This window comes from Tamandua tetradactyla, chromosome 8 (genome assembly GCF_023851605.1).
Source record: "Tamandua tetradactyla isolate mTamTet1 chromosome 8, mTamTet1.pri, whole genome shotgun sequence".
Lineage (NCBI taxonomy): Eukaryota > Metazoa > Chordata > Mammalia > Pilosa > Myrmecophagidae > Tamandua > Tamandua tetradactyla.
The window spans coordinates 6,342,296-6,366,594 of record NC_135334.1 but is presented as its reverse complement, the minus strand read 5'-3'; the positions used below and the strand labels follow the sequence as shown (position 1 = coordinate 6,366,594).

The following is a 24,299-nucleotide window of genomic DNA, read 5'->3' as shown; positions in this document are numbered from 1 at the left end:
ATATGTTTTGATTTCAGGATCCTCATTAAAGGCTATTGAGCCTCAGAATTGTTAAGAGTCCTTCAAAGCTATTACATGACTACGAATGTTTAAATATATTTCTACATGAAGGCATGGACTAGACTCTTTTTCAAGGTCCCTTCTAGCCTGTCAGTGAATAAGAAAACCAAAAGAATCAGAAGCTAAAACAAACGTCCATCTAGAAGTTGCAAAGGGTGGGAAATCACACAGTCTCTTTCACTTATACGTAATGTGCTAGTGAAAATCTTTATTTTCCCAGCTGCCACAGCATGGGTTTCACATAACTGTTTTCAGGATTCAAATTGTCAGCACAGGCATTTATCCCATAATACCATATCTTTCCATGTACAGCCCCTGCCATTCCTAACTCAGATGCAAATTCTGTCTATAAAATAAGAAAAAGTGCTCATGAACTGAAGTCCTAGAAGCCTGCAGCAGCATGGTCTAAAGTCAAGGCACGGGGTGCAAAACAAGACGTTGGTCCAACTCCCAAACCTAGAGCTTGTCTTCAAAGTCATCTCTGGGTGTGCAAGTTTATCTGCCGATCCACTTACAGGCCCTTTGCATTGACAAGTAATGACACTGCCCAGTATCTCTTGGCAAACATAGATAACGAAATTCAGTTACCCCAAATTCACTTGAGAGCTATGAAGTTACTGGCACAGAACAGCCTGGCTTAAGGAATAAATAACTATTATAACTACAAGTACTATTTTTCCATTTCCAGTCTATGAGCTTAGGAAACCAGAGAGCTATCCTACATATCCTAGTCCAAGAGCTGCCCAAGTCCAGGCTTCTGTGTCATTGCTAAATGGACCAAATCTGGGAACGGTCACCACTACCTGCCACAGACACAAAGCTACTTTCTTCCAAAATAAGGGGATCAAGCACGAAACAGGCCAGATGCAAGATTTCGGAGTGGACAGTAAACAGGTTAGAAAGCACAGCACCTATGAAGCTGGCTGGTGGGAGAGAGATGATTGGGAAAGGACTTACTCGGATGCGTTTGGCTCTGCGCATGTCATCGGCCGTCAAGGTGCTCTGGGTGGGCACCACGCTCTCTTCGTGCTGCGGCTGCAGGTGCAGGGGGTGGGTTTCCGGCTCATGTTCCAGAGAGGCCTGGGTTTCCTGGGGCAGCGGCGGGATTGGGAGCGCAGCCTGTTCCGGCTGATCCAGGCCATTCAGTGGAGCTGGTTCAGCCTCATCAAACTGTTCCTTGCTGGGAAAATGTAGCAAGTCCTGGAATTGGAAATCATATAGCCAGCAATTACTTCCCTACCTAATATAGAGAGAGATTCATTCTTGAAGGACTGTCGGATGAGATTTAGAACTGCTGCCTATTAAACGATTAAGTTCAGAAAGCTCAGAAAAAAAAAATTCTCCTTCTGGGAGAGTTAATTAGATAGATATGCACAGAATGCAAAAAACAATGAGATATTCCGGACCACTTCATGAGAAAAAGGCTGTGGTACAATGCTTTTGGAATATCATCATAATTGTTATTTGTTTAAACAAATTAAACATAAAGCCCCCCCCCCCCAATATTTCTGTTCAACTTCAAAACTTTAAGGGCAGCAAAGCTGAATTTCTGTTTTAAGTAGCATTTGAAAATACTTTATTGCTTGCCTTTAAACACACTCTCATAGGCAGCAGAACCCTAAGTTGACAGGACTGTTTGTTTATATTTAAATATAGTAATAGTGCCTTTCTATCCTCTAAGTGAGTTCAGGAAGCAGTTCTTTCCCATTAGCTAGGTACCTGTGTTCCATCGTCACACTTGTCTCCATTTTCACTGGTTATTTCCAAGCGAATAAATTTGGGGGGACGCCCTGGCCGTCGACCAGGACCAAATCGCCTCTTGCCTCGTCCCCTACCTCTGCCTCTCGTTCTGGGGATAAGAGAGTGGGTTACAAAGAGTCATAATTTTTATGTGATTTCTACCTCACACTCTTTAACAAATTTTCTCTAAATGACCTCAGATAGCTTGGTTTCCTCTAACTTTATTACTTGCCCTGATTCTTTTCTCTAATGGAAAGAAAGTATGGTTTTGCTACTATAGGACTTCTAAATTTCTCAACTTTGCCCTCTATATAGCTCAAAGTGTTGTCTTAAATTATTGAGAAGAAAAGAGCTATAAAAATTCACAGCACTGACAACATCTTGCTCCTGAAAATTCTGAAAGCATGAACACATTGCTGAAATTATGTGAGAAAAGCAGACAAGATGCAACTCGCAAAGCCTTACAGTATGTTCCCATGAGATACCTTCTTGGACAAGATTCGGGGCTTCCTCTCTTTCTCTGACATCACCGCCTATGTCTTCCCAAAAATGCGGCTATAGGCAAAAGAACTTTCTTATTGTACTATCAGTTTCTAGAAGGTCAAAGCGAAATGTCTATTTCAACTACCCCTAACATGCCCAGTAAACCCCAAATACATTTTATTCCCTTTAAAGGGGTTTTCTAACATACAAAATTCCTTAAGAAAAGGGACTCGGAAAGCATGTATGAAAACCTCTTTTAGAAGACATGTGTGTGCGCTCATGTGTGTGTGTGTAATTAATCAGGAAATGATTTATTCTTCCACTCATCGATTTAACAACTTAACAAAAAGTATATATTTTTTCCAGGAACTGCTAGAAGTTTCTTTATTATGGAAATTTCTGAACCTAGGCAAATGTAGTAAACAGCTTAATGAGCTCCATGTACCCATTACTCCATGTGGTAGCCTTGTTCCATTTACATCCCCACAATTTGCCCACCCACATACCCATTAGAAATCTCAGCTATCATTTCATCTGTAAATATTTCAGTATGTGTCTTCAAAATATAAGGTCTCCCTCTTTTCTTAATATAGTCACAATACCATTATCACATCTAAAATAAAAGGTATGTGGAATAGTTTTTACCCTCGAGGCTAGTAGGAACAGCAGACATATAAACCAAAAACCGTAACAGAATCCAAAAAGTGCTATAATAGAGCTGTGAACAGAGTTAAGGGGTATCCTAAACAGGAGGGAGTGACAATGTAATTCTGTCTTCCAACCCACTTCGGATACTAATTCCCTTAGTCATACCCAAGATCTTGTCATCATCAATAAATGCAGAACCTCAGTTGCCCTAATTCCAAACATCCCCCTCCCCCCATCTCCTAACTTTCTAGCACACTCCCTCTAGTCCCATGACTTGGCATCCCTTCAAGCTCCCTAGGATCTCCAATCAAATCATTATGTCACTATTTACAGCCCCCTAACTCCCCTGATGTTTTCTCTCTCCTCCTTCTTAGAGTCCATGATCAGTCGTTATAATCACTCCCTGGTATATGCCCTCCATGCCCATCCCCACTGTTATTTCATTATTCTTGCTCTGTTGTACGCACCTGGCAAAACCACAACCTGCCTGACCCAATTCTCTGCGCCTGCTGCCCCGCTCCCTTGTGGCTGAGTGTGGCTGGAGGACATGGAGCAGCCAAGCTGGTGGTCTCACATCCATTCCACGCCCGTGATCCTCAAAGGGGCTCTTCGTGCTGCGGGCATGCATGCTGTACCTTTCCAGGATGCCATTTCACGTCATCTCCTCCCTTCTCCAACCCAATAAACGTCAGCCACCCCGCATCGGTCCCATCGGGACTGCCCAATTTCAGAGCACCCTCGCTCCTCACCTGGACTGAACAGCTTCTGACTGGACTCCCTGATTTCGCTCTGGCTCCAATACAAGCTGAGGCGATGCTTTTATTTTTATCCAGAGTGATCTTTTAAAAGCATAATTGACATCACAATACTCTCTGATCTAAAGACTTCCCATCACACTTAGAATAAAACCCGAATTTCCTACCATTTACCTGTAAGACCCCATTTGATCTGGCCCCTGCCTACCCCCTCCATTACAACTCTCCCCTCACCTACCTTTTTTACATATTGGAATTAGCTATATGATTTAGAATGGTAAAGGAATACCACTGCTAAAAAATAGTCTGAAAATCACAGATGCAGATTATTCTAAAGGTGTACACTCTCTCAAGAATCCCTAATTCAGAATCTCTAGTTAAGAAAGACTCAACTAAGGTGAAAGGATCTCCCATTGCCGGGTATTAGTTATGCTGGGAAAGAGCAACATGGAAAAAGAAAAGGAAATGACAGATTAGACAATTTCCTCAACAGCCCACCTGTTCACCTGTCTAGACACATGCACACGCAAACATTCCTTGATTTACAACACAGAAATGACTCTGGCCTTTTGGAAATGAAGTTTGTGAACCCTTCCCCTCATGTATACCTGCTAAACACATCTAGCTTCTCATCATGAGAATTGAGATGCTGTTGCAATTGCTCGGAGCTTATGAATCGCCGGTTACATTCGTAGCAGGGCCAATTCTTCTCCTGCTCTCGAAGAACTGCAGCCACAGGAGAGAAAGCAGAAAGGCTGATGACAGCAGACACCAGTGCCCCCACCACTCCCATCTTGTTGCGGCCAGAGAGCCCCTCACACCGACAGAGCACACAGCGCTGCCATCTGCGTCACTGTATGGCCATAAAATCAAAAGCTAAAGTTGGACCGAGAGGTGGCTTTAAGGATCTTTTACCTGATATAGTCATGCCAGAAGAACAAATGCCTTTCTATCACCCACTCATCCCCCTGATGCACACGCACGTGCACACACACACATAACCTTACCACAGTGAAAAGACAGGGAGTGCTACAGTGCAAACCTAGATCCAAACAACCCTGAGATTCAGTCCCAAGTTTCATAATCTGCAGGTATATGTTACCACAAATAACTTAAAAATCAATGCCCAGTATAATCACTTCAGCAAAATGCTCAGCAGTATCTACTAAAGTCAAATATATGCATAGCCTATGACCCAGGAATTCCACTCCTAGATGTAGAGCCAACAGAAATGCAAACATATGCTCACTAAAAGAATATTCATGATGGTACTTTTCACAATAGCCAAATATTTGGAACAACCCAAGTTTCCATCTACAATAAAATGGATAAATTATGACACCTCCATACAATGGAATACCAAACAGCAATGAGGAGGAATAAATTCCAGTCATGCACAACATTATGGACAAGTCTCACAAACATATTATTGGGCAAAAACAACACATACAAAAAGTGGACAAATCCTATCATTGCATTCATATAAGGTTCCGGAATAGGCTTATGTCCTCTGTGGTACTGGAAGTCAGTAGATCGGTCACCCTTGGGGGCAGGTAGGGATTGGAAGAGGGCGCCAGGGGGGTTCTAAACACTGGACATGTTCTGTTTATGTGGGTGCAGGTTACACAGGTACATTTGCTTTGTGACAGTTTGTTGAGTTGTACATTTGGGATCTGTGCATTTTTCTGTACATAGGCAGAAAATGAATGGCATTTAGGTTAAAAACAAAGGCAGTGCTGCCTTGCTAGGTCCTCAGAGATTATTAAATCTCAGTAGAGACCAGCTGCCAATCTAGGTTATAACCCAATATTTAGGGGTTTTTATTATATTAAATAACTATTTTCCAGTACTCATGAAATTTGATCCCAGAATTAGAAGGAAATGTTTAGCTCTTAAACCAAACTGGAAGATCTTCTGGAACATGTTGAGCTAGAAAAATTAAAGGATGCATGAATGCAATGTACAACTTAGAATTCACTTAGAAAACGTAAAATACAAAAGCCCACCTACCTTTCCTTTCTTCCTCAGAAATATCATGGATCTTCTGATTCACAAACTCCGCATAGGAAGCTGCATACCATACCTGCAAGAGGCATGCACACTGTCAAGCGCCAGATGTTCTTTGCATGCTGAAATTATTTCTCCTGCTTCCATACAACAATTCAGGTTTTTTGCAGGAAAAAAGAGAACGATTACATTGTGAGCCTACCCCTTTAACACCAGCCTCTGGTTGGGCAACTGTCAGGAAGTTTGCTTGCCAAGACGCTGTTTGCTTTTGACTTTTAAAAAAGTTGTTTTTGTTATTAGAACAAGTTCTCAGATTATCCTCACAGTCTCTTCATTGGAATAAAACAGCCTCTTCTGATTTTTTTAGATCTGTATTTAAACCCTAGTTTTCACATACTTGCCATCACAGTAGTTTCTACCCCCAAGGTGAAGCCAAAACAGCTCAAGACTGTTTGGAATGTCACCACCATCTCCTGGGGCACCTCCTCCCTCCACCTTTGCTGACCCCTTCTACTCAGTCTCCTGGGATTGGTTCTTCTTCCTCTTCCTAGCTTCTAAATATTGATGTCCCTCAAGGCTTAGTCCAGGGCCGTCCTCCTGATGCGACCACATCGATCCCCAACCAACTCCGTGCTAATGACTAATGACTCCCACCCAAATTAGTATCTCCATTCTAGGCCCTTCTCTATATCCTACCTGGTATTTCTGATGGCCCACAACAGCTCAGTTTAGTGAATTCTAGACCCTTCCCTACCCCCACCCCACCCCAATAAATACCCTACCTTTCACCTTGTTACTCAACCTTGAAACCTAAATGGTATCTGATTTCTCACTTTTCTTCTGCAGTCCTTCAGCAGGAACTGCTGATACTACATCCTAGATATGTCTCAGATGTTCTCCATCACGCTGCCACCCTTAGCAGATATGCTGAGACGACTTCTTGCCTGGATTATTAGATGCCCTTCTAATCAGCTTCCCCTTTTTTACTCTTGCTTCCTCCAATCCATTCCCTGAACAGGAGCCAGGGTAGTCTTCTTAAAACAGAATCAAGAACAAAGGAATGTCATATACTGCAGAGTGCTGAAAATAGATGGCAATTAATATTTTAAAATTTCAACTTATGTGTGAGACTAAAGCAAAAATGTTTATTTGGTACAAAATTTATATTTTGACTAGTGCATTTCCTAATATAACTTATATAGACAGTTTAATTGAATACCATAAGTACATGGAACATTGAGTAGGACATGAGATTTTGTTGGTTTGTCCAGAGTGATGCCCCAATAAATCCCAGAGTGATTTGAACAGTGAATAAAAAAGTATTTGCAAAGTCCCCTTTGGGGAATGATGAGAAAGGGGGAAAATTCAACTTTCCCAAGTTGAATTCTTGATATTCTCACAATCAGTGTGGACAATCAAAGCTATAGGCTGAGCTCCCAATCTTGGGATTTGTTCATATGAAACTTAACCCCACAAATGATAGGTCAAGCCCACTTAAAATTAGGCCTAAGAGTCACCCCCAAGTGAACCTCTTTTGTTGCTCAGATGTGGCCTCTCACGCCAGCCAACACGACAAGCAAACTCACCACCCCCCACCTGTCTACGTGGGACATGACTCCCAGGGGTGTGGACCTTCCTGGCAACGTGGGACAGAAATCCTAGAATGAGCTGAGACTCAGCATCAAGGGATTGAGAAAACCTTCTCGACCAAAAGGGGGAAAAGTGAAATGAGACAAAGTGTCAATGGCTAAGACATTCCAAACAGAGTCAAGAGGTTATCCTGGAGGTTATTCTTACACATTAAGTAGATATCACCTTGTTATTCAAGATGTAATGGAGAGGCTGGAGGGAACTGCCTGAAAATGTAGAGCTGTATTCCAGTAGCCATGTTTCTTGAAGATGATTGTATAATGATATAGCTTTCACAATGTGACTGTGTGATTGTGAAAACCTTGTGTCTCATGCTCCTTTTATCTACTTTGTCAACAGACGAGTAGAACATATGGAAAAAAAATAAATAATAGGGGGAACAAATGTTAAAATAAATTTAGATTGAAATACTAATGATCAGTGAAAGGGAGGGGGAAGGGTTATGGTATGTATGAATTTTTTTCTTTTATTTCTTTTTCTGAATAGATGCAAATGTTCCAAGAAATGATCATGATGATGAATATGCAACTATGTGATGATATTGTGAATTACTGATTATATATGTAGAAAGGAATGATCAAAAGTCATGAATGTTTCCATTTGTTTGGTGTTTTTTGGTATTTTTAAAAAAATTTAAAAATTAAAAAAAAAAACAAAAAAATAGAATCAGATTTTGCCATTCCCATGCTCAAAGCCTGGCCATGGCTTCTCATTTTATAATGAAGCAGAGATGCTAGATAATGAGCTACAAATGGATGCATGATCTGGTCCTGCCCTGTCGAGAAATCTTAGCTCTCATCACTCCCTGACCTGCATGCATTTCAGCCAAGGTGATCTGATTTCGGTTCCTCAAATACACAGATTCTTTCATGCTCCCCTCCCCAGGCCTTTGCCCTTGCTTCTTCTTTACCAGGAACATAGGCTCTTCCCCTTTATACCTCCCTAGCCCCTCCCCTACTACAGTTCTGGCTTTTTCTCATTCCATAGTTCTCAGCCTAAATTTCATCCTTTCAGCAAGGCCTTTCTCTACCCATAGTATCCACATTGGTCTCTCTCCTGTTATTTGCTTCCTTTTCACCACTTGTATCTTTCCCAGAGCTTCCCATTATTTGATATTATTTGCTTTTTATATCTTTCTGTCCATCTCCCCTTTAAAACACAAATTCCCCGGACACAAGGAATGGGTCTATCTTTACCTAGTGTCTGAAACATAGTAGGAATGCAGCATCTCAATTGTCAAGTAAATGAATTGCATATAATTTTTATGGAACATTATTTCAATTATAAGGAAACACCTATAGAGAGAAACTCCATTTGCATTGTATTCTGTCCCTTACCTAGCTTCATCCCTGTGGTAGGATTTTCAGGTGGTTTAGCATTTTGCTGTTTTAAATATTACTCTATTTCATCAGTTCTACAGTGTGCATTTTTTCATATTTTAGCATCTCTGTGGCGTGTTACAGCCAATGTGTGCTACACCAGCTGTCATGATGGAGCTGTCACTGTCTGCTCGTTTGTTACAGCACAAACTTGGTCAAGTTATTTGTCCTGCCCTCCCCTCATTCAGTTCTAGGCACCACTGGCCCTCTGAGAGCCATTTGCACTTGCCAAGCAAGCCCCATGGAGAACAAGTAAAAGAAATTTCAAAGCCATGAAAGGCGGGCTTAATCAATCCTGTAGGGATCTATCATCACATTCTCAGAACTCAAATCGTCAGAAACTTCCTTCTGACTTTGATCACCAATGTGATAGGATTGGGGGAAAAGACAAATGTGAGTTCACACAGATTATATGGTATGTGAATTTATCTCAATAAAACTGCTTTACTTAATGTAAAACACTGAAACTTTTCCAGAGTATTTGGGGCAGAAAATAAAAAATATTTGGAAAGTCCCTTAAGAGACTGGAAAAAAAATATGGCACTATTAAACTTCCCCACCAGGAAATTCCTGATATTTTTCTCAAGCATTAGGGACTCCGATTTTAACAAGCCAAGCTCTCAATTTTATGAAACTTATTTCTGTAATGGCAAAGCTAAGCCTACTTATAATTGTGCCTAAGAGTCACCCCCAGAGAACCTCTTTTGTTGCTTAGATGTGGCCTCTTTCTCTCTAAGCCAAACTCTGAAAGTAAATTCACTGCCTTCTCCCCTACATGGAACATGAAATCCAGGGGTGTGAATCCCCCTGGCAATGTGGGACAAGACTCCTGGGGTTTGAGAATGGCCCTGGCATTGTGGGACTGACAATGCCTTCTTGACCAAAAGGGGGAGAAGAATGAAACAAAATAAGGTTTCAGTGGCTAAGAGATTTCTAATAGAGTCAAGAGGTCATTCTGGAGGTTAGTCTTATACAAGTTACAGACAAATATTGTAAATTGACACAGTACGCCAAGCCCCAACTAACAGTATTTCTGAAAACTCTAAAGAATACCCTGGGCTCTACTTAAGACTCCATAAAAGTTTCACTTATTTTTTCAGAAACTTCAAACTTCCAGATTGTTCCAATGCTAGAAAAGCCCTGAAACCTAGAGGAACCAGTCTCTCCAAGAACATCAACCAGTTTCATTCCTCTGCCCCATAATGTCAAAACCCCTTTTCAGCATGAAGAAGTTAGAACAGTCATTGCCCACATATCCCTGAAGATTAAAAGAATGATTAAATGAGAGGGAGGAGGTGTAACTGAGAAATTAGGATATGACTATCGACTCACTATATAGATGTTCTTTTTAGTTTCTAGCATGTTAGAGCAGCCAGAAGGAAATACCTGAAATTGTTGAATGGTAATCTTGTAGCCTTGATCTTTGATAATGACTGCATAACTATATAGCTTTTATCTTATAATGGTATGGTTGTTAAAACCTTGTGACTGACACCCCCTTTATCCAATGTACGGTGAGATGAGTAAGAATATAAAAACATGCATGGAAAAAAAACCTAGCCTTTAAAAATAATGCATACACCTTGGTATGTATGAGTTTTTTATTTTTATTTTGTTTTATGGAATGATATGGGTGTTCTAAAAAATGATCATGGTGATGAATACACAACTATGTGATGATATTGTGAGCCACTGATTGTATGCCATGAATGGAATGCATGTGTATGAAGATTCTTCAATAAAAATATAAATAAAATAAAAATTTTTTAACAGTATATACCTTACAATGTGTCAATAATAGGGTGGTATATGAAGAGAAATATTATGGACCCTATTAACAGTAATATTATAATATTCTTTCATCAGTTATAACAAAGGTACCATAACAATGCTAAGTGTCAATAATAGGGTGGGATAAGGGGTGTGTGACTTTTCTTTTTGGAGTAATAAGAATGTCCTCAAATTGATCATGGTGATGAATGCACAACTATGTAAACTACACCACGAGCCACTGGTTGTACGCTTTGGGTGGGTTGCATGGTGTGTGAATAAAATTGTTTAGTTTAAAAAAAAAAAAAAGGCTGAGAAACTGTTCCATTTTAAAGAAAACTAAAGAAATTACGATATTTAATGCGTAATAATGGATTGGATCCTGGCCTTGGGGTTCATAAAAAAGAGCTATAAAATGCTACAAAGGATATTATTGAGACAACTGTTAAAAATTGGAAATGGGCTATAAAGTAGATATATTAAATTTATTGATTAAAAAAAAAAAGGTGATGCTGTGCCTGGGCTGGTCACAGAGGGGGAGGGGATGTCGGTCAGTGCAAGATCCGCTCCTGCTGACCAGAGGCGCATTAACAGCAGCCCCACGGTAGCCCCACAGAAGAACCTTGAAGGCTATGTGGCATTTGCAAATCTCCCAAATCAAGTGCTCAGAAAATCCATGAAAAGAGGGTTTGCATTCACACTTACAGTAGTAGGTGAATCTGGATTGAGAAAGTCAACGTTAACCAATTCATCATTCCTCACAGATTTGTGTTCTCCAGAGTATCCAGGTCCTTCCCAAAGAATAAAAAAGACTGTACGGGTGGAACAATCCAAAGTTTTAATCAAAGAAGGTGGTGCTCAGTTGCTGCTAACGATAGTCAACAGCCCAGGTTTGGAGATGCGGTGGATAATAGTAATCGTTGGCGGCCTGCCATCGATGACACTGATAGCAAATTTGAAGACTACCTAAATGCAGAATCTCGAGTGAATAGATGACAGATGCCTGACAACAGGGTGCAGGGCTGTTTATATTTCATTGCTCCTTCAGGACATGGACTTAAACTATTGGATATTGAGTTTATGAAGCGCTTACATGAAAAAGTGAATATCATCCCACTTATTGCCAAAGCAGACACTCACACCAGAGGAGTGCCAACAGTTTAAAAAACAGATAATGATAGGAATCCAAGAACATAAAGTTAAAATATATGAATTTCCAGAAACAGATGATGAAGAAGAAAATAACCTTGTGAAAAAGATAAAGGACCATTTACCTCTTGCTATGGTGGGCAGTAATACTGTCATTGAAGTTAATGGAAAAAGGGTCAGAGGAAGGCAGTATCCTTGGGGTGTTGCTGAAGTTGAAAATGGCTAACACTGTGATTTTACAATTCTAAGAAATATTTTGCTACGAAACACATGCAGGACTTGAAAGAGGTCACTAATAATGTACACTATGAGAACTACAGGAGCAGAGAACTGGCAGCTGTGACTTATAATGGAGTTAATGACAGCAAGAATAAAGGGCAGCTTACTAAGAGCCCTCTGGCACAGATGGAGGAAGAAAGAAGGGAGCGTGCAGCCAAGGTGAAGACAACGGAGATGGAGATGGAGCAGGTGTTTGAGATGAAGGTCAAAGAAAAACTTCAGAAACGGATGGATTCTGCAACGGCACCGTGAGCAAATGAAAAAGAATTCGGAAGCACAGCACAAAGAACGAGAGGAAAAACGTCGTCAGTCTGAGGATGAGAAAGCAAACTGGGAAGCTCACCAACATGCAGTAGAACAACAGAACTCTTCGAGAACCTTGGAGAAGAGCAAGGAGAAAGGGAAGCTCTTTTAAACCCTCTACTGACCACCAGGTACGTATTAGTTGCCAATATGCCAGCTTGGACATCAGAGTTTGTTGGATCCGCTTGACCAATTTGCACCATTTTTACCCATAATGATGGATTTAACAGCATGACAAAACTTATTATTTTGTTGTTGTTGTTCCTGATGGAGATTAAGGTGCCTTGAATTGTCTAGGGTTGTTGTTTACTTAGAAAGTAACAGCTCCAAGTACCTTTCCTACTTTTCTTTTTCTTTTTTTTTAAACAGATGTCTTCAATTTAATGCAAGAGAACATTTTACTGTTATGCAATCCTGTTCTGGTGGTTTGATTGTCTACAGAATATTCCAAAATAAAAAGACTCTGGAAGGTTTTCATTGGGGATAAATTGGCATAGTATGATGCAAACTATGCTTCTCTGTGATAATTATAATACAGACGTTGCATTGAATGCAGCATATACAATAATGTAATTTAGCCTAACACAGTTGGCCCTATTTGTAGCCCTTTCATTGATTAAAAATACACATGGAAAAAAAACTACACGCTTACACTGCATCTAGATCTTTTTTTATAACAAGCTTTTTGTTTGTTTGTCTGGGATTCTTTAAATATATACTATTCTCATTAGCGCCCTCTTTAGCCAGAATCTCTGCTTCATTTTTATAACATTTAATTTAGATATTTTCCATATATAATATACTTTACATATATTAGCCCTGCTAAAATAGAGTATAGCATCTTTTATATGGTAGGAACCAACAAGGATCCTTTGCCTTAAATCTCTCTTTTTACACTTTATGGTAAGTAGCAGGGGGGTAATGCATTCATAGATCATTTCTAGGCAAAATTGTGATGCTAAACAACCAACCTATTTCTACCCATGTGCAGTCTCTTTATTTTACTAGAAATGGGAATGATGGCCTCTTGAAAAGAAAACAAAGTCACTATCTGCATTTAGCTGTATTCATATATTGCATTTCTACATTTTTGTGTGTGTTGTAGAAATTCACAAAATAAATGAAAGTTGTGATGTAAAAAAAAGATGAGTTGAATCAAATTGGAAAATACAGCATCAAATCTTGCAGAACGCTTATCAGTAGTTTGGAAAAAAAAATGTCCCAGAGGCAATAGTGAAGCAGTTGTTTTAAAAATACTGCACCATCATCAAAACTCTTGATGACACAGAGGATGACACCAGATAAAAAAGTACAAACAACATGACTAAGTAAAACAGTGATTTAGCAAAAAAAAAGAAAAAGATTCTGAACATAAAGTAGTTTGTTCCTTAACCAATTTATATTTTATTTTGCCTATAGTGCCTTTTATATGTATGTATGAGTGATACATGTTTTCAAAATTGTCTAAATAAGTCTAAAATAACTCCAGTAGGTATAGCATAACCATTCTTGGGGGGAAAAGCACTATAATTAACTGGAAGCATGTTTTCCATAATGGTGTATAAAAAACTATTGCATTTTTCAAATCATCAGTATCTTAGAGTCAATGAAATAGGGTGTTACAAAGTTTTAAAGCATCTAGTCTATCTTTGTGTATAATTATTCCTTTAGGCTAATTTTCAAAGATTTGGATTACTTAGCTAAGGACATTACTAGTATATATACTGCCAGAAATATCCTACAAAATACTGCAATTCTATAATGAATATCCCTATTTTTTAAAATCCTCATATTCATTGAGTTGTATCCATTCATTTTTGCCAACTTATATTAACAACAATAGTAATAATAGTCATTTAATGGTTTGTAAAATTATCAATGTTGAAATTTTTAAAAAAATATTTCTTGTTATTTGTTTCCTCCTCTAAAGAAAGTCTATCCCCAGCATTTGTCCATTTGTCCATCTGGGCATAAGAAGGTTAGAGCTGATCAACTCTGCTTCTGGTTTTATCCTTTAACATTTTAATATGTGCATTATAAATATTTCCTCCCTTTAGTTGCTTCCTTTTTCTCTGTTGTTTTGTTTCTTCATTACATTGAACTATTATATTCTTATTTAGTTTCTGTTTGTCTTTATCTCTGCAGTTCTAGCTATTGCTTTAAATGAGGAAATAATCTCCTCTCCACAATTACAAAGTGTTCAGTTCAGTTCTCTTCTCACCAGAATTTTTTAGGGGAAAAGATGGTGTGAGACACGAATCTTCTTTCATATATTTTCTCTAGAGTTTATGGATTACCTCCTTGAGGGTTTGAGAGACACAGGTTAGGTTCTGAAAAGCTTGTGAACAGAATCCGAGTCCTTGTTCCCCCCCCCCCCAAAACGTCTCTACTTTTAACTTTTACCATCTTGAGGCACTGTGCAATTCAATATTCCCATACTGATAATGGTGACTACTCGCCTATTTTTCATTTATATCAAGAAGTTATACAGCATTTTCACCCCCTCTTTTATTCCTGTTCCTAACGTGGCTTTAAAAAAAAAAAAAAGTGGTTCACCTAAATTTTCATTATGTCATTGAGAGTCAATATTTAAAAATATCCCATAACTATATCCCTGAAATCAGAAGTCAGAACATAGAATTCTTTGAGTAAAATGGAATATTCAGGAAAGAAGTGAAATCGTGCCCATACATTTGAGTTCTATTTTCCCAAAGCTTCTGTTTCCCCAAAAGTTGTCCGCCACAGTGTGTAAATGTTGGGTGACCCCATCTTTAATCACTATCACAAATACCAGTCTGCTCCCCAAACAATTACTTCCTGGGCTTCCGGCCCACAGGTAAACCTTTGACAGGCACAAAAAAACCATATACTTTTCATCCTATTTTATTTATGGGATTAGTGTTGGTGTACAGCACATTGCTGATATTCAAAAAGTAAGTGAATTATAAGGAAAGGACCCTTTTAAATAAGAAGCCCACATGAGGAAAAAATCTTAGGAAAGGTCTTAAACCACTGCTATTCCTCACCAATGGCCCCACTGACCCAGCACCGTACCTTCAGCTCCTGCTTGGGTTCTACGTTCTTTATCGTGGTGTAATACACGTGGTGGCCATACTGATAGGCTACCAGGTTCTGCTCCAGGTGATTCTGGGCTGGGCGCACAAACATCATCCAGTTACAAAGACTCTCATCAGACAACTCAAACCACAGGTCTTCATGCAAATCCCTGTCTTTTCTGTCCCCTTTATCAAGAGAAACCTGAAAGCAGAGAGAAAGGAGAAAGCCACGCCAGAAACAAAATAAAAAATTTCAATGTAATATGCATTGATGTCATAACAGACAAGTATCACTCCTTGAATTAACCCTACATCCTGAGTCTTCCCTCTGTACCCAGAAACACACTGGAGTTGTGACTTGTCAAATATAAAAGGGAAGGGTACTTTCTGAAGCTTCAACTATAAGAGAGTTACCTGGCAAAATCTAAAAGTGAATAATTTAATTGTACAGCTACAGCTAATGTTTCACAAAACTAACAGACCAAGAAGAATCTATAAATAAGCCAGAAAATGCAAGCAAACACACTCTCCAACTCACTACAGCTTGCATTGATTTATAACATGTAGCTAGGTGGGGGGTTATTTCTCTTTACATAGTAATAGTCTTTCACCAAAGGCACCAAGGATCACACAGTCAAAGCACTTAAGAAGTACCCCTCAGAATTATTCATATAATGCCTTAGGGGGCGGACCTGGCAATCTCCATTTCACTAGTTAGAGAGAAAAGGTTTCCATTTAAAACGAGCTAGCACAGGAAGAAAAATATCAGTACAACTACTGCTCTGGAGTCGTGATAAGAGACTCCAAACAGCACCCGTTTGAAAAGCGTTAAAGAGCGAGATTGGATAACCTACCTTTAGATGAATGTAACAGTCCTTCAGTTCGGATTCCCGGACGAGGGGCCCCTCCACAGGGCCAAACTGGGTCCTCTTGGGAATGCGCCTTTTGGAGAAGACGCCACCCAGGAAACGGTCTATGTAGAGGACCAGGGGGAGGCTGGCTCTGGCTCGAGTGAGCACTGGCCGGTTGGGGATGGGGTGCAAGGGTCCATGCTTTGGGCACACTGACGAGTGTGCATTATTACACTCCTCACACCCTGCCAACGAAAGGAAAGCATGAGCAGCGTCTGATCCCCTGGCATGATTTGATCTACGGTTAAAAAGTTCTAACCTGAAAAATCTTCAATTCTAAGTTTTCAAAGCCAACAAATTCCCCCAAGTGCACTATGGATTCAATTGTAATCCATCAGCTTTCATAGGCCAATAAAATCCTGTAATTACCCCTGCAATTACCCCTGAAATCAGGCAGAATTAGCTTAAGCCTGCCAAAAATAAGATGTGAGCGGTGATTTATCTCTCTGGCTGGATAGTAATTAGACTAGTAGCCAGTCAATCTGTAATTCAATTACATTATGTCTAAAAAGAAAAAGAAAAAGAGCTAGTTAGACTAAATGTTTGCAAAATCCAGTAATAAATTATACCTCCACAAAGTCGCTTTAAAAAAAAATGAAACAGCAAGACAGTTCAATTTCCTCAAAGAAAGTTCTAGAAGTTTCATTGTCTAGGCATGTCTGACTCCAAAACACACGCACAGTTTGAGGTTTCAATGCATAATGCTAAAATAAATGACTGTGGCTCTTCACCCTTCCTTCACTGGGATGCCACAGTAAGTCCAGCAGGGATAAGGTATCTTCACCTCTCGTCTAGAAGTGATCAGTCTGCACTACCCACACTCTCTCTCTCTTTATCAGGAGCACTCATTTGTGCCAGGAGCAGATGTGTATAGCCACAAAACAAAACAGAGAAAAGTTACTGGACCACTTAAAGATTGGACTCATGACCTTTCACAAATTTAACTAACCAATCATACTTTCCCCGATACTGACTGTGTGATGACCTGGCTTAGAAGATAGGTATTTTCTATTTCTACAATTCTCAAATAATGGAGGGGTACTTTGTATTCATATTTATAAGATAAGGTGGCCTCATGTGCTTTGGAAAACATATGAATTCAAGGAAAAACAAAACAAGATAGTTCTCTTTTGGGTGAGGAGAGCTAGCCCCATGCAAACAGGTTTTACCCCCACCATATAGAGGGTGCCTGGAGAAGCAGGGTGAGGCTCCGAAGCTCTGAATAGCCTCAGCAACTCAAATTAATGAGATGAGACCTTTGGCATGGGAGCATGAGAAGCAGTGGAAAGGAACATGGTTTGGCAGGTGGGAGCAGAGCCCTCCTGAGCTGGTGGTACCAAGAAGGTGCGGATCATGGTTGGTGTGCTGGTCTGAAAGTATTAGGCACCCCAGAAAAGCCATGTGATAATCCTGATCCAATCTTAGTGGAGGCAGCTGTTTCTATTGATCCTAATTCAATACTGTATGTTGGAAATTTTTGATTAGATTATCCCCACAGAGATGTGGCATGCCCAACTGTGGGTGGGACTTTTGATTAGATGGAGATGTGACTCCACCCTTTCCAGGTGGGTCTTGATAAAGGTCTTGGAATCCTTTAAAAGAGAAAACATTTTGGAGAGCATCGAAAAGCTACAGAGCCACCAAAACCAACATAACCTACACAGCCAGAGACCTTTGGAGCAGAAGGAAAACGCCCCTGGGGAAGCTTTATGAAATGAGCAAACGTGGCCATGTGCCCTCCTAGCTGAGACAAGAACCCCGAACTTCATCGGCCATTTCTTTGGAGTTAAGGTATCTTTCCCTCAATGACTTAATTTGGACATTTCACCACCTTAAAACTGTAAACTCATAACTTATTAAATTCCTCTTTATAAAAGCCACTCCAGGACTGGTATATTGCAATTTGGCAGCTTGTAAACTAGAACAGCAGGTCTTGGGCACACTGGGGCTGGATCCCCAGACTGGCTCTTGTCACTTACAAGGGTGACCTTTGGAAAATGACCTAACCCCTCTGTGGGGATGAGGGAGAGAACATCAATGAGTTAATAAGTGTAATAAGAATACAGGAATATAACACACATTTTTTTTAAGGATTATTATGAAGAGCAGTAAAGCAGCAAAGAAAACTTGTTAAAACTGCAATGGCCTGAATGCTGCGGGATTGGACCAGCTCCCTACCGTGGTCAGGGGCTCGGGCTTGGATATCAAAGACCTGGGCAGGTGCCCTGAGCTCTCCTGTGCCGAACTCATCAGTGACACTGGAATAGAGTAACGGTGCAGGCACTCCACAGGAGTCACAGGAGTGTGAACAACGTAGAAGCGCCCACAACTTACACAAATCGTGAGGGTCAAAGGGCCGGGGTGGGTCTGGTTCCCACTCATCCAAGTCTGTGTCTTCGCCTTCTTCTTCCTCGTCTTCCTCAGAATCCTCATCTTCCTCCTCCTCCTCTTCCTCTTTGGCCTCCAATCTGCCCATAGGGTTCTGCAGAGTCGCTAAAGGATCGGACCCATCCACGCCCTCGATGGAAGGTAACACTTGGCTGTGCACCGGTAATGAGGCCTGGGCAGGTGTAGAAGTCAGAAGGTTAGCAGATGGTCCCTTTCAGACAGGACACACACATACACGAGGTACCAGTTCCAGTGGAATATATTGTTCACCCTTACTCCTTTCAAGGCCCTGGAGGAAACGATTTTCATCTGCAGGATGCACTTTCATCTGTAGGAGTCTGACTGCATTTTTTCATGTTTGATTGTTGACAACTTTTAAGCCTCTTCCCCTTGGGTCTCACACCTGGTCAAACTGGTAAGGAAGTGTGGGTGCTCCTTCCTCTGCACCGGTGGTAGATTCAAGCCCCGCAAACCCCTGCCCACGTGTGGGGATGCTCACCCAGCCCCTCCACCTAACCCCAACCAAAACCCACATCAGCTACTTGGGACCTGCCTATCGGGCCTGCTCTGTTCTCCCCAGATACTTCAATTATGGAATAAGCATTTCACACCCTCTTGTGAGTACAGCATCGTCAGCTTGGACACTAAATCCAAATTTGGGGCGGGGTCTCCCCTGCCTCTGCAGAGTGGCCACAACATAGGGAACGATGTGCTGTGACCTATCTTCAACCACTTTACTTTCAAAGCCAAATGCTTGGGTGTCCATCAACGGATGAAAGGATAAACAAAATGCACTATGTACCTACAAGAGAATATTATAACAGCCAAAAAAAGGAATGAAGTTCTGATACACGCTACAACATGGATAAGTCTTGAAGACATCATACTGGGTAAAATAATCCAGACACAGAAGGACAAATATTGTATGATCTCACTTATGTGGAATACCTAAAACATACAAAGTCATAGATACAGAAAGTAGATTAGAAGTTACCAGAGGCTGGTGGAAGGTGAAATGGTGAGTTATTGCTTAATGGATAGAGTTTCTGCTTGAGGCGATAAAAAGTTTTGGTTATGGGTGGTGGTAATGGTAGGAAAACATTGTGAATGTAATTAACAGCACTGAATTGTATATGAGAAAGTTGCTAAAATGGGAAATTTTATGGAAAAAAAACCTAAGCACTTGGGGCAGCAGTCGGTTGGTAAAAATCAAATGGTTTACAGCTCTCCTTTTAAACATTTCCGAGAGTCAAAGCTCTTTTATGTGTTTAATTGCGCTGAAGCTAGTCTGTTGGGTCATATACTGTGTGAATGCCACTTTACCAAATACACTGACAGAAAATAATGGTACCTTAGAAAGTTCCCTCACCTCCAAAATAAGTGTCATATAGATTATTTTTACCCAATCTTATTTCTTCTGCCCAACTACACCATAGGCATACTCAGGCCATGCTCCCTTCCTGTTAAATAAATACATCAAGTTAAAATAACCTTTCAAAAAAACACCAACTCTCTTTTTCTTTATCTTCCCATATGGTATTTTCTTCACCTAGAATGTTCTTTAGTCACTGCTTTTCTAAATTCTATCAAGCTATCCAGTCTCTCAATGAACTGTTCCCATTTACTCGAGCCCTCCTGTGATCCAAACTCTTATAGCACTTGAAGCCACAGAATTCTACCAAACACCACTTCATCACCAGAAACTCATGACCTCCCGAGGCAGCCAAAATCACTTTGGAATAGCTCTGTGAGAGTTCTGTTAAGTTCTCCCTCTACATATTGGTTGGGATCTAGGTGAATTCTTCAAGAAATCAAAGACAAAAAACACCTGATTCATTCCATCATTTTCCACATGGCCAAGCTTCCAGATCACACATTGTCTTCTTGTCTTCATGCATGCCTCAGCAGATCACCTCCTTTTAAGAATATGGCATCAGATGACATTAGCATTTATTACAGCCTTCCTTCCATGCTGACCCATGCTGAACTTGCAGATAACCAAAATCCCTGAGACCCTTTCTCCCCTCGTAACTGCTATCAAACCCTCTTTCCTCCTCAGGTCTTAAATAGCTATTTTTGTACTTAAATGCAGAATTTCACATTATCCCTAATAAATTTCATTTCATTGCTTGTATCTTGTATCTGTACTTCCATCATGCCAAGATCTTTTAGAATCTTGATTCTAAATCTCACTTATTAACTATCCCTCATAGTCTTGTATTTATTGACAAAATACCATCTACTTTGCCTCTCCAACTATACCTCAAGGAAACAGATCGTGGGCTTTGGTGTCAGATAGGTTAGGGTTAAAATTCTCGCACCACCACTGAACAAGTTATTAAACTCCTCTGAATCTCACTTTCTTTCTCGGTAAAATCAGCACAATAATACACCCCAGAGGTGCATTATTCCCTGAGGAGGGAAAGATGGCTTGATATATTATAAACAGTACATAGATAGCAGTATAATAGGAAGCATTATGTGCTGGTTTGGAAGGATGTATGTCCCCTAGAAAAGCCATGTTTTAATCTAAATCTCATTTCATAAAGGCAGAATAATTTCTATTCAATACTGTATGTTTGAAACTGAAATCAGATCATCTCCCTGGAGATGTGATTTAATCAAGAGTGTTTGTTAAGCTGGATTAGGAGACGACATGTCTCCACCCATTTGGATGGATCTTGATAAGTTTCTGGAGTCCTATAAAAGAGGAAACATTTTGGAGAATGAAAGCGATTCAGAGAGAGCAGAGTATAATGACATACACACGAGAAGCAGAGTCCACCAGCCAGCAACCTTTAGAGATGAAGAAGGAAAACGCCTCCCGGGGAGCTTCATGAAATAGGAAGCCAGGAGAAGAAGCTACTAGATGATGCCATGTTCGCCACGTGCCCTTCCAGATGAGAGAGGAACGCTGACCGTGTTCATCATGTGCCCTTCCATTTGAGGGAGAAACCCTGAACTTCATTGGCCTTCTTGAACCAAGGTATCTTTCCCTGGATGCCTTTGATTGGATATTTCTATAGACTTGTAATTGGGACATTTTCTCGGCCTTAGAACTGTAAACTAGCAACTTATTAAATTCCCCTTTTAAAAAGCTGTTCCATTCCTGGTATACTGCATTCTAGCAGCTAGCAAACTAGAACTCATTATATATGACCTGAGGACCAAGATGACATCTTATACTTCCTCTGTAACCTTAAAAGATAGCCTTAAAATCATGTAACAGGGGGCTGCGAGGGTAGTTTAGTGGTAGAATTCTTGTCTGGCACATGGGAAATCTGAATTCGATTCCTGGCCCATGTGCTTCCCAAACAAACAAAGAAACCAACAAAGCAAACAAATGAACAAAAAATTCAACAAATGGTAAAAAGAATGAAATGTGGCCCCACTATACAGCACACACACACAAAGCACGTAGTAGTATTCATGGAAGATTAGTTTGTTGAAACATATCTGGCCCTTTGGGAAATGCCATCATCCCATTAGGTATCGAAATTCTCTGCTGCTACTCAGAGTGGTGCATCTAAACCTAAATGAAACTCTATGAAGGAACAGTGCCGAGTATCTGACTCCACATTTAGAATCAGCTCCATGGCTGAGTCCTGCCATTGTTCACATGTGAAAATTCAGGCACCAGAGAGCAGCAGACCGTTACCTCAAACAACACATGCTAAATTTAGCATGTACTTTCCTATCCTAAGAACCCAGACTTTTGCAGGACACTCTGTCTCTGTAACTCAGGGCCTTTCAGAAAGTTTTATGTGGGAGGACAAAATCCTGGGCAATGCTTCTGTTTCGGCTTCATTAAGAACAGAATAAAATGCTACTGAGGATGAGGGCTCGATAGGAAAAGACAGGGGCCTCCTGGCAATGCAACTGTTTTTGCTACCTCCTCTTCTACATGTTCACCAGATCCTGCAATGATGCTACTTTAGTCCCACTCACAAGCTCAGAGTACAGTTTACAATATGGCTCTTTATTCTAACCCTGCTAAAATTTCATGGTAGCATTAGCGATGTGTGCTATCACACACTGAAAAATCACCCCTACTCCTCATCAATTTTTACCTCTTTGCTGGGCCAAACCGTGAAAGTATAAATTCAGCAGCTTAGAATTATTCACATGAAGCTGCAGATGTATTTTTCCCCAACAAATGGTGCTAGAAAAACTCTGGTTAAGCCAGTTTACTGCTGGCTTCTGGCCATGACATTAAAATAGTGCCAACTACCTTCTCTGCCATGGTGAACTCTCCTAAAACTCTGTGGCTAAGGATTTAGCCTTATCCTGAAGAACTCATGCCAAAGTAGTAGTTGAACATATACTGGAATCATGCAAACAGTTTTGAAAAAGAACAAAAAGGGCTGACGATACTCACTAGAAGGTAAGAGCTGTACATTTCTAGGTAGCAGAGTACCCGTGCATTGTAGGCACGTTACAAATTTGTTTGATGGATAATTCATTCAAATTCAACTGGCATTTACTGAGTGTTATACGTATATTTAAATTCCTTTGAGGTCTCACAGCTCCTAAGTGGCAGAGATGAAATTCAAATTCTGGCTCTGCCTTGCTTTTTCCACTACATCATAACTGGCCCCTGTGGAAAGAAGTCTATTCAAGGCAGGTGATAGAGGAGGTAAACATATATACACCTGGAGCACCAAAGCAACAGCTAACCAAACACGTGCTCCAGAGATCGCAGCCAGGCAACAAGGGGGGAAACTGCATCGCCCGTCTAACCTGGGGGAACCAAAGAATGAGAAACACAACCATCTCAATCCTCAGCACTTCGTCAGGGACAATAAAACACAGAAAAAAGAAAAAGAAGGTGTTCATTTTATGGCGTAACTTCTCCCTCCCACTTCACACCACTCTCTGTAATTGTTTCTGAAACTATGTAATGGGTTTCGGGATACAATTCATCTGAGCAGTGAACAGGAACCCACACTGGACAGCAGCAAACACAGCAGAGTGCTTTGGGGGTCCTACTGAGACCAATTATCAGTGCAGCATATTTTCTTCTCAGCATGCTGAGAGCCACACATGTTCATTTCCAGAAAACAAAGAGGAGATGGTACTTCAATGTCAGGAGAGTACTGATACTGTCCCTAAAGATGAGGAAATACATATATGAAAAAAGGCTTCAATAGGGATTTGCCATCACTAAAAGCAACTGAAATGAGGAAGCTTTTGCCATGGCCAAGAAAAAAAGGCAAAGTAGCCATAATCTGTGTTGAATCCTCACTCCAACTTTCTAACCAGAATTTATCCAGGTCACTGAATAAACTGGCAATCATTGAGGTGTTACAGCCAGAAATAAAAACTGTGCTGGTTAATTTCTTCAAAGGGAAGCTGCAAAAAAGGAAAGTCAATAGTGATAGGGTTTTGTGATATCATCGTTCTTTCCACAGGACCCCAGAACAGAAGGTTTTAATAGCTTCCTTGCAATCTGCAAAGACACGATGTTTTGGGTTCATCTTATACATCTGCTCCAGAGCTAGAAGCAGCCATTTCTGAATAGCCCAGATCTCTTCTATTGGAAACCAGTATTTCAAGACCACATCAAAGCACTTGGGACACCCATTGATACTGGATTTTCTTCAATGGCCAGAGCAAGAACATATGTTTGTTCGTTTTTTAAAAGAGAAAATTTAGAATTTTAGATTTTTTAACTTCTTTGATTTTTATATTTGTATCTTTTTTGTTTTCACACACAAAAAA

The 24,299-nt window shown here is 40.4% G+C and overlaps 1 protein-coding gene and 1 pseudogene across 6 annotated transcripts in view; one reads left to right on the top strand and one right to left on the bottom strand.

Annotated features, from left to right (window-relative positions):
- The window catches only part of PRDM10 (PR/SET domain 10), a 135,632-nt gene that overhangs the window by 48,428 nt on the left and 62,905 nt on the right, over positions 1-24,299 (bottom strand). For 4 of the 6 annotated variants that reach the window (XM_077112435.1, XM_077112434.1, XM_077112438.1 and 1 more), the window contains 8 exons: positions 18,525-18,750; positions 16,134-16,375; positions 15,278-15,481; positions 5,697-5,769; positions 4,295-4,412; positions 3,681-3,770; positions 1,780-1,909; positions 1,018-1,260 (listed from right to left, as the gene is read on the bottom strand). In XM_077112435.1, the coding sequence (XP_076968550.1) occupies positions 1,018-1,260; positions 1,780-1,909; positions 3,681-3,770; positions 4,295-4,412; positions 5,697-5,769; positions 15,278-15,481; positions 16,134-16,375; positions 18,525-18,750 (1,326 nt within the window). The remainder of the gene's footprint in view (positions 1-1,017; positions 1,261-1,779; positions 1,910-3,680; positions 3,771-4,294; positions 4,413-5,696; positions 5,770-15,277; positions 15,482-16,133; positions 16,376-18,524; positions 18,751-24,299) is intronic. The other 2 variants (XM_077112437.1, XM_077112439.1) reach the window with 1 other exon arrangement.
- Positions 11,037-12,699, top strand: LOC143644020 (septin-7 pseudogene; annotated as a pseudogene).